This window comes from Pagrus major, chromosome 12 (genome assembly GCF_040436345.1).
Source record: "Pagrus major chromosome 12, Pma_NU_1.0".
Classification (NCBI taxonomy): Eukaryota; Metazoa; Chordata; class Actinopteri; order Spariformes; family Sparidae; genus Pagrus; species Pagrus major.
The window spans coordinates 17567719-17580672 of NC_133226.1; the positions used below are offsets into that span (position 1 = coordinate 17567719).

Sequence of the window (12954 nt, forward strand, 5' to 3'; positions counted from 1 at the left end):
GTGCCCCATGTGAAACTGTGCTCCCAGCAACTCTCAAGGTCAAACACCTCTCAATCTGTCATTTCCCCCCGGCTCAAGACACAAAAGAAAATATGTGACCCAAAGTCGCAACACCGTATGAAAAAAGAAAGCAAATATTGAATATTTGTTCTCTCTTCCCTTTATGGTAGGTGGCAAGTTTTTGGCTGTCTAAACACACATTTACAACAAACAACCGTGGGAGAACAGAGAGGAAACACTGACATTCCAGCTGACTGTCTCTATGGAAAGCCATTAAAGGTAGAGTCACTGTCTTCCCCGTGTCGAAATGTTCCCTGAGTAACATTGACCAAGGGATCGTTTCCTTTCACTCAGCAGCTCGGGCTGACGAAGGCTTCGTCACCGGTCTCGCAGGCTTATAAACTTTAGTCGGGATTGTGGTTTTGAAACTCACATCCATCTCAGGAGACGGGTCGGTAAACATTAGGATGTGTGAGTCAACCGTAAACTTCTTTTCTCAAATCCTTCTGACAAAAATCTGTGCGATAACAGTAAATTTGGATAAGCCCAGTTTGTCAATGAAGTGTGAGGCAGAATAAAAGAAAACACAAGTGCACTTATTGCCATTTGGTGATTAAAACCATCAACTTCGGCTTTTAAACGGAAAGAAGAAAGGACACATGATCCATCAAATTAAGTTAAGTAAAGACGGGACAAGAATTGCTACGGCGTTGTCATTGTTCTCCCATTACCTCTGTGATCTACTGCTTACTTTATTTTGAAATGGGAAACATGACTTTGACGGGACAGTTAGGTCTACCTTGATAGAGCACATCACACTTTACTTCAGATGAAATGGAGGACTTTCTTGAAAGTCTGTGAGTAGAGTTTAATAGTAGTTTATATTACATAAAACACGTTTTATATATATATTTGTTTAGATAACAAAATAAAAGCTTTGCTCTCTAATTAAAGGGGCACTATGTAGTTTTGGAAAACTTATATTTACAGTATAATTAAGGTCATAATACAAACTCAGAAATATATATATTTTTTCCCATAACTGAATAAACAAGCTGTTCTCTGAGGAAAATAATGTTTGAAGCGAGAAAGGTGGCAGGGTCCGCCAAATATAAACAAAGTAAAACAGTATGAAATTATGTCGTCCTTTAAAGTCAGTTTGTTTATCCAGTGTATTCAGTCATGAAAACAAAGAGTTTGTTTATTTAGTTTGTTAAGGCATAAAAAAAAAATCAGTCAATGAAAATCTTTCTCTTCTGATTAAATTTCCTTCCTCAAAATTACATACTGCCCCTTTAAAGGGGGCACTAGGTAGATTTTGGAGAAGAAATTCAAACTCAGAATTTTAATATTTACAACCTTAATGAGGTGATAATACAAACTACATACGTGAATAAACAAGCTCTTCTCAGATGAAAATTTGTTTGAAGCTAGAAAGGTGGCAGGGTCCGCCACATATAAACAAAGTCAAACAGTATGAAACTGGGTGGTCCTTTAAGGTCAGCTTGTTTGTTCAGTCATGAAAATCAATCACTGGAGATTTTCCTCTTCTGATTGAAATGTATTCCTCAAAATCACATAATGCACCTTTAAAGTGGCACATCCTTCATTTTATATTCCACTTTTTCGAGTCAGGGACCACTAAACTGACACAAATTAGACCGGGGACCCCAAGAAATGTGCTTTTAGATGTTTTATCACAGAAAATGCATGAAACCCCTGACCAAAACAGCCATATATTATTTAATTGTGGCACTTTAAGGTGAAGCTAGAAAGGTGGCAGGGTCCGCCACATATAAACAAAGTCAAACAGTATGAAACTGGGTGGTCCTTTAAGGTCAGTTTGTTTGTTCAGTCATGAAAATCAATCTATGAAGATTTTTCTCTTCTGATTGAAATTCCTCAAAATCACATAGTGCACCTTTAAAGTGGCACAACCTTTATTTTGTTGATGAAGGTTCTCAGTCATCCAGGTCATGATAAATCTAGGTGCTGTATCACAGGCAACCTTTATTTCATATTCCCCTTTTTCACTGACACAAATTAGACCAGGGACCCCAATAAATGTGTTTTTATCACAGAAAATGCATGAAACCCCTGACCAACACAGTCATATATTATGTAATTGTGGCACTTTTGTGGTAATAACTCAACTTTTTCTTTGGTGGGGGGGGGGGGGGGGGGGGGGGCACTAGTTGTGAAACATTTACACTGAGGTGTAGTTTTTGTGCCTGAATCTACGACTCAAGGGGAAAAGCAGAGGTCTCTCCGGGTAGATTTCAGCACAGAACAACCAGCATTGTAAACCGACTCTCTCCTGCTCCCAGTCCGCCCGGTTGTGCTCCTGTGTTGAGGACTCTCGGTGGAAGTGTTGGATTGTTTAAATTGTAACCGCTAGAGGGATACATATACGCCTTTCAAACTCCGTAAACACCATCCTATCACTATGTGCCATGGAGAGAATTACCGTCAGTGAGAGTTGCCTACCTGTGTGACTTCCCACTTTGAAAAAAAAAAAACACACACACATACACACACACACACACACACACTCACACACACACTCACACACACACACACAGCCCCGGAACATTTGAAACACGAGTTGTTCTTAAAAAGACTTAGAGAAAGAAAACTGGCTCTAAAGCGGACGACGAGCTCCGACTCCTCCAAGTGTATCTGCTCCAGGCAATCAATGAGGACCGCGATGCTTACTTCTGCAGCTCTCTGCCCCTCTTTCTCTCACTCGCCTTACCACCAGATATTATAGTGCATTTCAACTTTTTCTTTTTCTTTTTTTTTTCTTTTCTTATTTCTTTTTTTTTTTGCACAGGCACACGCGCAAAAAGGGAAGTTTGGATTCCATTTTTTTAAATTTTTATTTTTTAAAACATTTTTTTTTAAATCTCTCATCACAATTCAACCTCTTGTTTTCCTTGTAATAAATATGAGAGGTCGGTTTGTTGTCACTTTTCTTTGGGATTTAATATGTGCCATTTCTTGTGCTGTTTTACGGGTAGGATAAGGAAACAACAAAAAGGTGTGACAAGAGCTTGGCGGACAACTGTGGATTTCTGCGAGTAACTCCTACCGTCCAAAGGGGATGAGGGGGGCATCGGCCGGACCCCCCTCTTGATTGATTACTTATTAGTCATCCCTTTGGCTAAATGAGACCCATTGAAAAGGCACCGTGGAACACATACATGAATCAAATATTCCTGTGTCCCCTGAATGTCTCCAGAGTAGTTTTGCTTAAGAGAGGGGGTCGTGGCTTAGCATTATAAAGAGGGAAAAACAGCATAGCTTTATGGGTTTATTTAGACAGTTTCTACGCTTTGACATTCTACCGCTGTAAAAAAAGAGAGAAGGGAAAACTCGAGAGGATTCCAAAGAGGAGAACATTGTGGACATACATTTTTTTCTAGTTATCCCGTTGTTTCTTTTATTTTTTTCCTCTTATTTTAAATATTTTTTTGCCATTTCCTCTCCCGAAAAATGAAACTTTGGACATCTCCCTGGGTGTCTTGCCTGGTGATTCTCATCTTGTGTTTTGGATCAGAGTGCGGGACAGTCCGGAGAAAGGGGAGATCCAAGAGGGAGTTGGTGCGCATTAGGGAGGCGAAAGCCACCATCCCAGGGGCTTGTGCCACACGTCTGCCCCGGGGCAAACGGTCTTTGCCCGGCTTGGAGCGACGGGTGCTTCGCCAGCGTCGGCGCTCCTCTCAGGCGGAGGAAAACTCTCCAGACCGGGGGAAAGCCGTCTACTTCACCGGCAGAGGAGATCAGCTGCGGCTGAAGCCCGGCGTGGAGATACCCAGAGGAAATTTCACTCTGGAGATGTGGATCAAACCGGAGGGAGGTCAACGATCACCCACAGTGATTGCAGGTAGGATAGTCTACACATCCATCCAGCTGTCAGCCCTTTTTATAAGTGAAAAAATCCACAGCGAGCTACAGTGAAAAATGAGAACTAAAACATGCACATGTGCAGCATTTTTTTTTCATCCCCGTAGTGTATCACAGAAAGCAACATGCAGTTTCAGCGAGTTGAAAATGAGTTCATCTATCAGACCAGACAATGATGTAATGCTCAGAAAAGTAAAGGGGATGCGTTAGGGTAGTGCGAGCACAGGGTCACCGAAGATGTTGATCACGTTTATCGACTCACGGGGAGAAAATCGCTGCCATATAATCTGATTTGACAAATTCACTTCCCTCTCGTTTTTCTGTTGGATGATTTATGCGCGTTTGTGATCGTATAAAACCCTAAGTGAGGCGCACGGGCAAAGCAGATAGAAGCTACTGCATCACTTGACCGCCAGCTGATGTCACTGTGCGTAAAAATGTAATTTCTCTGAACCGACTTGGCTATTTTAAAACTATGATGTAATGGCCAAAACTTTGTGAGCGAGCACGTCACGTCGGGCACAAAGCGGGAGAGATGTGCTGTGCGTCTTGTGCGTATATGTGTGTGTGTGTGTGCATGTGTGTGTAGACGCTCCATGCACGCAGCTCAAGCCGCAAAGCTTGAGTGTGTGTGTCCCCCCCCATACACACACAAAAAATCGACACCTTTGGATTGGCTACCGGAGTTACGGGACAGGACTTGACTGCTCCAGGGTCCCCCCCCCCACACCCCCTGCCCCCGGAAAATGTCCCGCATGTGTTTGTGCTTTCATGGTGCCCGTGCACGGTCTCTCCAAAAACGCTACTGTGCGGATTCATGGGTTATTCGGCTGAGTTTCTAATTTAAGGTACAATCAGATAGTGATGATGCGTCTCTTGTCCACTGACTGCGCAGAGGAGGACGAGCAGACACTTGCAGGGTGAACGCTTGTGACACTTGTGCGCACTCCTCTCCGTCCTGCAGCCGTGCGTAAAAGGAGCACCAGATAGGTGTTAAAAACTGTTCTGCATCATCTGTTTTGACCAATAGCGCTTTTGTGCATTACAGTACAGGACAGCGTTTCTTTTTTTTCCTTTCTTTCTTTTTTTTTTTTTTTTTGGTGCTTTTCCTTGCCGATAGGGAGCGTTGCATACACAACTCATTGCCTGCTGTAGTACTCGTGCAGATGGCTGCCTTTGAACCGAACTGAACTGAACTGAACTCAGCCTCCTGTATGCCAGCCTGCACATTTGGAGACTTTGCCGAGCCATATGAGTAAATTTACAAGGTCCTATATTTTCTATCTGTCTGGCTACCCTTCCTCCCTCCACACACACATGCATAAATAAATCTGTGTTTGTGTGTGTGTGTGTGTGTGTGTGTGTGTGTGTGTTGAGATACAGTACACTTTGAGGTAGCGCTAGCCAGTTGGCAGGGACACGCTCTGCAAAACCAATCCCTTGTAAGAGTCTGAAACTGAAGGAGAGGAGGGGGTGAGAGGGTCTGTCTTGACCTGAGTGACCCTTAGATTTACAGGGGTGGACACAATAACAGGAACATCTGTACGGTGTAATGCAGCGCAAACAACAACCTACACGTAGGCTTGAATAAACGCCTCTTGCACACAATCTTCATAGAAAAATGATTTTGTACAGGTGTTGTTGTTGTGCCCCGTCCCCCTCGCCCTGTACCGCTTCTGCCCGATAGAGATTACTACCCATGTTTAATCTCATGTGTTCATTTTTTAAGATCTACTCCCATCATGCTCACATCAGTGTTGCCAGAGAGGCGACCTAAAGAGGAACAAATAGGAATCATAGGATGACCAAACAAATTCAATAAAGCCTAATCTTTTAAATCCAATTCAGGCCTCAAAAATCCCAGTGCCTCTGCAAAATACTTGTTTTGATGCCAGCACAGTGTTGTTCGCAGCAGCAGGAGCTGTTTTTCTTTATAAATGCGTTGTTTTGACCACCACCGCTTCTTCCCCTCTTCCTCCCTCTCGTCTGTTCTTTGCTTTCCTTCCCTCCACATTTCAATTTACCGTTTTGTTACATGTTGACTTATGTTGCTGTTTTTCTGTGCAATTGCTGGTGAATCATCAGACAGTGAGCGCGGTCTCTGCTTGAAACAAATGAAATCTGGAAGCCCTGGAGAGGTCCGGTGCTTTTGCATCCTTGACCAGCTCCAGTGACTCAATCTCGTCAATGTTTTTTGAGTTCTGTCTTGCACACGCACACGCACACACACACACACACACACACACACACACACACACACACACACACACACACACACACACACACACACACACAGTTCCTATAACTCAGTGGAATAACTTCATTTGGTAACAATGGATAAGAAAAATGAACAAGAAACTTCAAGTTAAAGACCTTTAAAGTTGCATATATGCTTTTTCTGGTTTGATTATATGATCAACTCAGTGAAAGTAACCACTTTTTTTTTAGAAAAAGTCCTTGGGGAGGTAGAGCAGGACCACCTCTGGGTGAAAAACAAGCGTTCAGGGATCAATAGCTGTTTTCTCCACGGATGACTTGTCAAACCCGTCATCAAACATAAGTGTGGATCGTTTTGTGCCCTTTAAAGGGGCTCTGTGGAACTTTGTGTTATGCTGAAAGCCGGTCCCCAGATAGCACACACACGTCTTGCAGACGTCAGCCCAATCAATAGAAGTTACGCGGAAAAGATGTAGTACGGTTAGCGTTTGCTAATTGGGAAGACGTTGGCGAGATGTCAACCAAATGCTGACATCTCGCAAATTAGCAAATGCTCCCCATACTATGTCTACTATGTTCAAGAGGTGACGGTTGGATAGTAAACAACACCAACACTATCCCAGTGCTCCGAGCTCCCCTCCTGGGCAGAGTAAGCTAATACGACTACTAGCTGCATGGTTAACTGAGCTTACTAGCTAACGTAAGATACAGTTAGCAGCAGTTAGCAGTTACTCTGGCGATATGCTTCCCCCTATTTGTTTTGAGCAGGAAAAAACACACAGAAAGAAAGCTTTTCGTATGCTGTCCTATGCTGCTGAGTGTGACAGTTCCATGTGGTTAAAAGCATTTGAAGCGTTGTAAGAGTTAACACACACACACACACACACACACACACACACATCCTTGTACATGTGCCCACCCACCCATCCACACGCACGCATGCAACCCCACAATCAGAACATCAAGTTCTATGTCCTAATGTTATGCAAACTCTGTTGTGCCCTATTAGCCCTTGTATCCGGGTCATGTTGGGTTGTCCCGCATCAAAGGAAGAGGAAAATAAATCACACAAGAGGAACAGTGGCTCTCTTCCATGACCTGCTGGGGACAATTATTTGCAGACGTTGGCAGATAATCACGGTGATAACAGATATATTTTGGTGCTGTCCTCTCGTGAGATGATAAGCACAAAAATTTGTTCAAAAAAACAAATTTGGCCTGTTGAGGACAAGTTTAAACTGTATCCTCTTCCTGTTTCATCTTAATCAAATGGAACTGGGATACTTACAGGAAGATGAATGATCTGGAAATCATGACTTAATTACCTGGCAAGTAGTTGGAGTTTGAAGAGGGGTTGAGTGTAACAGTTATCCCCAGCAATCATCACCTCAACTAGAAACATCTTCACGGTCATCTCATTAGTTTGAATCATTATCATGATGATGATATCATAGAGCCTCACTGTGCCTTCATGGGTGTTATGAATTATGTCAATTTATGTCATCCGACATTGAAAAACATCTTAAAAGGATTAGTTCACCCAAAAATGAAAATGTGATCATTATCTACTCAGGTGAAGTTTCGTAGTCTATTTCTGCAGCTTCTCAGCAAAACAGCATTGCAGCGTTCTCCGAAAAGACTGAAGTAGATGGGGACTTGTTTTAAAACAACCAAATAAAAAATATAATGGCTCCATACATTATAGAGTATGGTGTAATTCAAGTCTCTGGAAGCTCTGAGATCCCACATCTATTTGAAAAGATGTTATTCGCACCCTCGATGCCAGGTTGAGCTCATGTACGACTTTAGATGGGGTGCGCACTGACGCTTTAAGCTTAGCATCTACAGTGAAGATTTCGGCTTCTGGAGACTTGGATTACGCCGGATGTCTCCACACAGCTCATATGGAGCCATTTCATTTATTGTTTTTTTATGTTTTAAAACAAGTCCCCATCTACTTAAGTTATTTAGGAGAGCGATGAAATGCTGTTTCGCTGTGTAGCTCCAGAAATGTTTTGTGGACCACGAAACTTCACCTGACTGAATTTTCATTTTGGGTGAACTGTTCCTTTAAGTGCAACTATTGGTAGATCATTTATGACTCAGTTGATATAATTCAGAGTGTAACTTGACAGTCAAGTCAAATGTTTATAGTCGAGTGTTTTCAAGTGTCGTGATGACATTTTTACAATCAGTATCCTTGTTATGTTCATTAAGTTTGTTTTTGACATATCAATGGAATTTTCCATTGTCTCCTCGGGGAAAATGCTGCGGCGGTCACTTTGGTATATGACTATGAAAAGTGCCTTTCTTTGACCTTTCAGAGCCAGAACAGCTCAAAAAGTAAACTAAGTCTTCATTGTTCCCTTCCTCCCTGCTTTTTATCAAGTCCTTGTGACATTTTTCTTTGTGTGTGTATGTGTGTATTTTTTTTTTTTTTTTTACTTTTTTCTTTTTTCCTGAGTGTGTTTTTCTTGGAAGAAGACAAATGGCAAGTGTGCGAGGAAGGTTGCCTTTGAACCTGACAGGAACAGCTCTCTACCGTAGTGTGTGCACATGCAAATCCCTTCGTGCAAGTGTGTGTGTGTGTGTGTGTGTGTGTCTCTGAGAGGACACAAATGTGCACTTCAGCATTTCAATTTGTCCGTGCGTATGGGAGGGTGTGTGTTTGCCCATGAGCGTGTATATATGCATGTCTGCATAAGTATGTGCATATGTGTGTGTAGGTGTATTGGTGTGAGCCAGAGGAGGCGCAGTGCAGGGTCTGGAAAAGTGTAGTGTGTTAGATTAATTGAGCATGGCAGAATTATGACAGCTGTTTACGCTAGGAGCCCTACGAGCATTTTAGCACACCTTTTAGCCTTGAGTGCACTAGCTGACAGATGGAAGGCTTTTTCCTTCCAGTGTAGTGGAAAGCCTGAAAACGTCATCCACCAAAGGACTGACCTTGACGCTGAACCCAACCCTCACTCTTTGAACATTAGTCCATTGAAATACCAAGTTAATGAATGCATACTGGCGTGTGCATCTAATTAGAAACGGGTCAAAGTTAGCAAGATGTCCGTGCAATCACCATTAGCCAGCCACTTATTGCAGGCTCAGGTAGCCTAATCGATGGGGAACAAAGGCATCTGAGTGGACAAGAACATTGAGGCAAAGATGTGATCATCACTATAATTATCAGCTTATAATTTCAGACCATACTAAAAGCAGTAGAGACAAATATGAAGGGTATTTACAGGCATGTGATGCACAGATCCTGGACGCAGCTGCAAAGGACACTCCATACTTAAATGGGCTTGGTGTGCAGGTCACAGATTGAGTGTCTCTTTGTGGATAGATTTAATGGTTAGAAGTGCTACCCTGACATCAAATCCCAGGAATGTATTCTTGTGACATGAGTAAAGTCCTGCTCTAGAATCACCTGTGAACACACAGACTTTCAAATGCGGAGATGGACCTTGTGAGGCACGTCAAGGTGCTTTGGAATCTTTGCACACTTTGACTGGACCGTATAGATATATGCACATAGTCACGAACATGCAGTAACACACACACACACACACACACACACATACGCACACACACACACACACACACACAGACATGAACTTGTGTGCCTGCACACACGTACCTCAACAAGCGCTAAACAAACAAACAGTTAACATTCAGAGATCCCCTAAGAAGTGAAAACACATTACCATGCTGAAGCTGACATGCACGGTCCAAGTGAAACAGGAAAAAGGTGTTTTGGTGCCTCTACAAAAACAAGACTTTAGCAGAAACTAGCCTTTTCTGGCTACCCCACTGGCAAGGGACATTTACACGAACAGCTTTAAATGCACTCAGTGTTCACGAGAAGCCTATACAAAGAGATTTCCATGGGGTATCCCTTAGCTAAACATGCACTTCCACCCAATTTCCAGGGCAGCACTGACTTAGATATAAAAAAAATATATCATAGTAATACATTTGAGCCCTAATCTTAAATACATTTGTTGTAGTGTTAAAATACACTGGAAATGCACAGAATGTATTTCCAGTGCATTTGTTCAAATGCACAGAAATCTAATCAGCATATTGGACAACAAATGCCGAAATAAATAAGCATTAAGGATCGTATGCACGTGACTTCTGAACATCTCAAAAAGTTTTATTATCTAAAAGAGAGTCATCAGTAAAGTGGCAGCTGTGAGGTTCATTTTCTCCACATTCACACCTGGAAAATAAAGGCTGCCATGTATTAATTGACTCGTTTTCATTCTCTCTACAGGATTATACGACAAATGTTTCTACGCCTCCAGTGACCGAGGCTGGCTGCTTGGCATCCAGGCGGTTAGTGAACACGGGAATCGTGACCCCCGCTTCTTCTTCTCCCTTAAAACTGACCGTGCCCACAAAGTGACCTCCATCCACTCCAACACTCACTATGTACCCAACCAATGGGTGCATGTGGCGGTCACATATGATGGCGTGTACATGAAGCTCTTTGTGAATGGCGCCCAAGTGGGCGTCAGTCGGGAGCAGTCGGGCGATGTCTTCAGCCATTTGACCAAAAAGTGCAAGGTGCTGATGATTGGGGGGAATGCACTGAATCATAATTACAGGGGGGCAGTGGAGAGGGTGGGTCTATGGAGGCAGGCCCGAGGGCAGAGGCAGATTATCAGGGATATGCAGGGCCACGAGGACCCCCAAGATCTACCTCAGCTGGTCATTCGTGAAACATTCGAGCACCCAGGCCGGAAGTGGCTTACTGTAAAAGATGGTAGCTTTCCTCAGCCTGAGCAGGGAGGAGGTGGACGATTAGGTTTTCTGGGTGGTGGTGGCGTTGGAAATTTGGAGGGATTATTGGACACAACGCTAGAGCCTCCAACTTGCGGTCAAACTGTCTGCGACAATGTTGAAGTCATCAAAAACTACAACCACCTCTGGACCTTTCGTCGTCCCAAGAAAGTACGATATCGTGTCATAAATGTTTGGGACGATGCACGGATGAGGCCGACTGTATCCGACCACCAGATCAGCCTGCAGCACCAGCAGCTAAATGATGCCTTTAGCCCGTACAACATCACCTGGGAGCTCAGCATTCACAATGTGACCAATTCCTCCCTTCGAAACCGCTTGATTCTAGCTAACTGTGATATCAGCAAAGTCGGTGATGATGCATGCGACCCAGAATGCAACCATCCGCTGACGGGGTTCGACGCAGGTGACTGCATGTCCGGTCATCGGAGCCGTTGCCCTGACCACAAGCAGGGGAATGGTATATGTGACCCTGAATGTAACTGGGAAAACTTCTTCTACGATCTTGGCGACTGCTGTAACCCCAATGTGACGGACGTGACCAAGACATGCTTCAACCGCTCTTCTCCACACAAGTAAGATCACTTTCTCAGCATTTTGCATGTTATCATGTTTTCAGCATCGGTAATCCTCTTAAGTAGCTGTTTGATAAACATGTGACTTAAATTAACCAAAAGGCTTTAACCAACCGCAGCATTCCTTGCTTAATTTGTTACATTTTTTGGTTGACATGATTGAATCATTTTGGTAAACCAACCCCACACCATGGCCTCACATGCCCAGAGCAAATCAAACAACAAATCTTTCCATACATGCGTCCCTGAAGAGAGATTTTGATGTCTAGTCCTACTGTTTCCTGACCATTTGGGCTGAGGCTGAGTGTAACTTAACTCCCAGCCTGTGTGGCCTGGGAAACCCTCTGGGAGCAGCTAGTCCAATCTAGCCTTGGCCTGGTTCAATCAGTGTTCCACACTTAAGAAGGGCAAAACAAACGCTACCGGATGACTTTCCTGGTAGTAAAGGCGTAGGCCAGACCGCTCATTTTTTTATCAATTTTTCAACAGCTCTCCCCACCTTCTTCTACTCACTTATACCCAGTGGTCCTAATTAAGCTGCCGTGATTGGACAAGGGAGTTGGTTTGGAAAAAGTGACATTCTAAACAGAGTGTAAGGGCAATTAGAGGTCAGAAAAGAGAGTTCAGTATGGCTTTTGCTTGTAGCGATGGAAAGTAATTTCAAAGACATACCACTCTCTCTCCAGGAAACCAGTGAAAGACATGTTTCCTGGGGAGGCAGGTATGGGTCCCTTAACGTGGGTGCCTGAAAGAATTTTCCAGGAAAAACAGTGAATAAAGTTCACTTCACTTGCACGGCAATACCAGATTTACAGAGTCTCTACATTTCCTAGGTGTACTGTACATCAAACAAGAGATTTTGTGGTTTCATACATCTACTTTAGGCAAATACAGAGCCCTTTTTGTTTTTGTGGTGTCCTCATTGCGGCTTGTCGATGATGAGTAAAAGCTGGCAGGGAGAATAAATCTCAGGAATCTGCTGTAATAAGGTTTGTGCCAGACCTCCAATAGCAGGATTGTTTGTTTCTTGGTACAGTGAAACTCAACACAGTAGACTGAGACATTTTTGTGGACAGTGCAGGGGGTCTTTATGGTTACACCAGATAAAGAGACAAAAATGAGCGAAATTCCGATGTTTTGCAGTATTTCTTGCCACTGTCAAGTGGGGACGCGCGAGAAGGGAGGAAAACTAGTAGACTTAGTGTGTGGGATTGTTTGGGTCCTCCTGATAGCAGGAATCAAGGAAAGCAGACTGTTTTCAATCACAGTTAAGCTGGAAGCGTTGTCTGTTTGGCACTACTCCGTTGTTTAGAACGGCCGCTAAATAGCTAAATAATGACATCTAATTAACAACATCAGAGGGGAAAAGCAGGTGGGTTTGCCGTTACTTCCATCTCTGGATTCCCACCACATCCCTCGCAGCTTAGTCATCATTAGAAGCTCATTCATCAAG

At 43.4% G+C, this 12954-nt stretch overlaps 1 protein-coding gene across 1 annotated transcript in view; it reads left to right on the forward strand.

The window, feature by feature from the left end:
• The first annotated feature begins 3495 nt into the window (after positions 1-3495).
• The window catches only part of pappaa (pregnancy-associated plasma protein A, pappalysin 1a), a 95619-nt gene continuing 86160 nt past the window's right edge, over positions 3496-12954 (forward strand). Inside the window, exons 1-2 of the mRNA XM_073478224.1 lie at positions 3496-3886; positions 10397-11501. Of these exons, the coding sequence (XP_073334325.1) occupies positions 3496-3886; positions 10397-11501 (1496 nt within the window). The remainder of the gene's footprint in view (positions 3887-10396; positions 11502-12954) is intronic.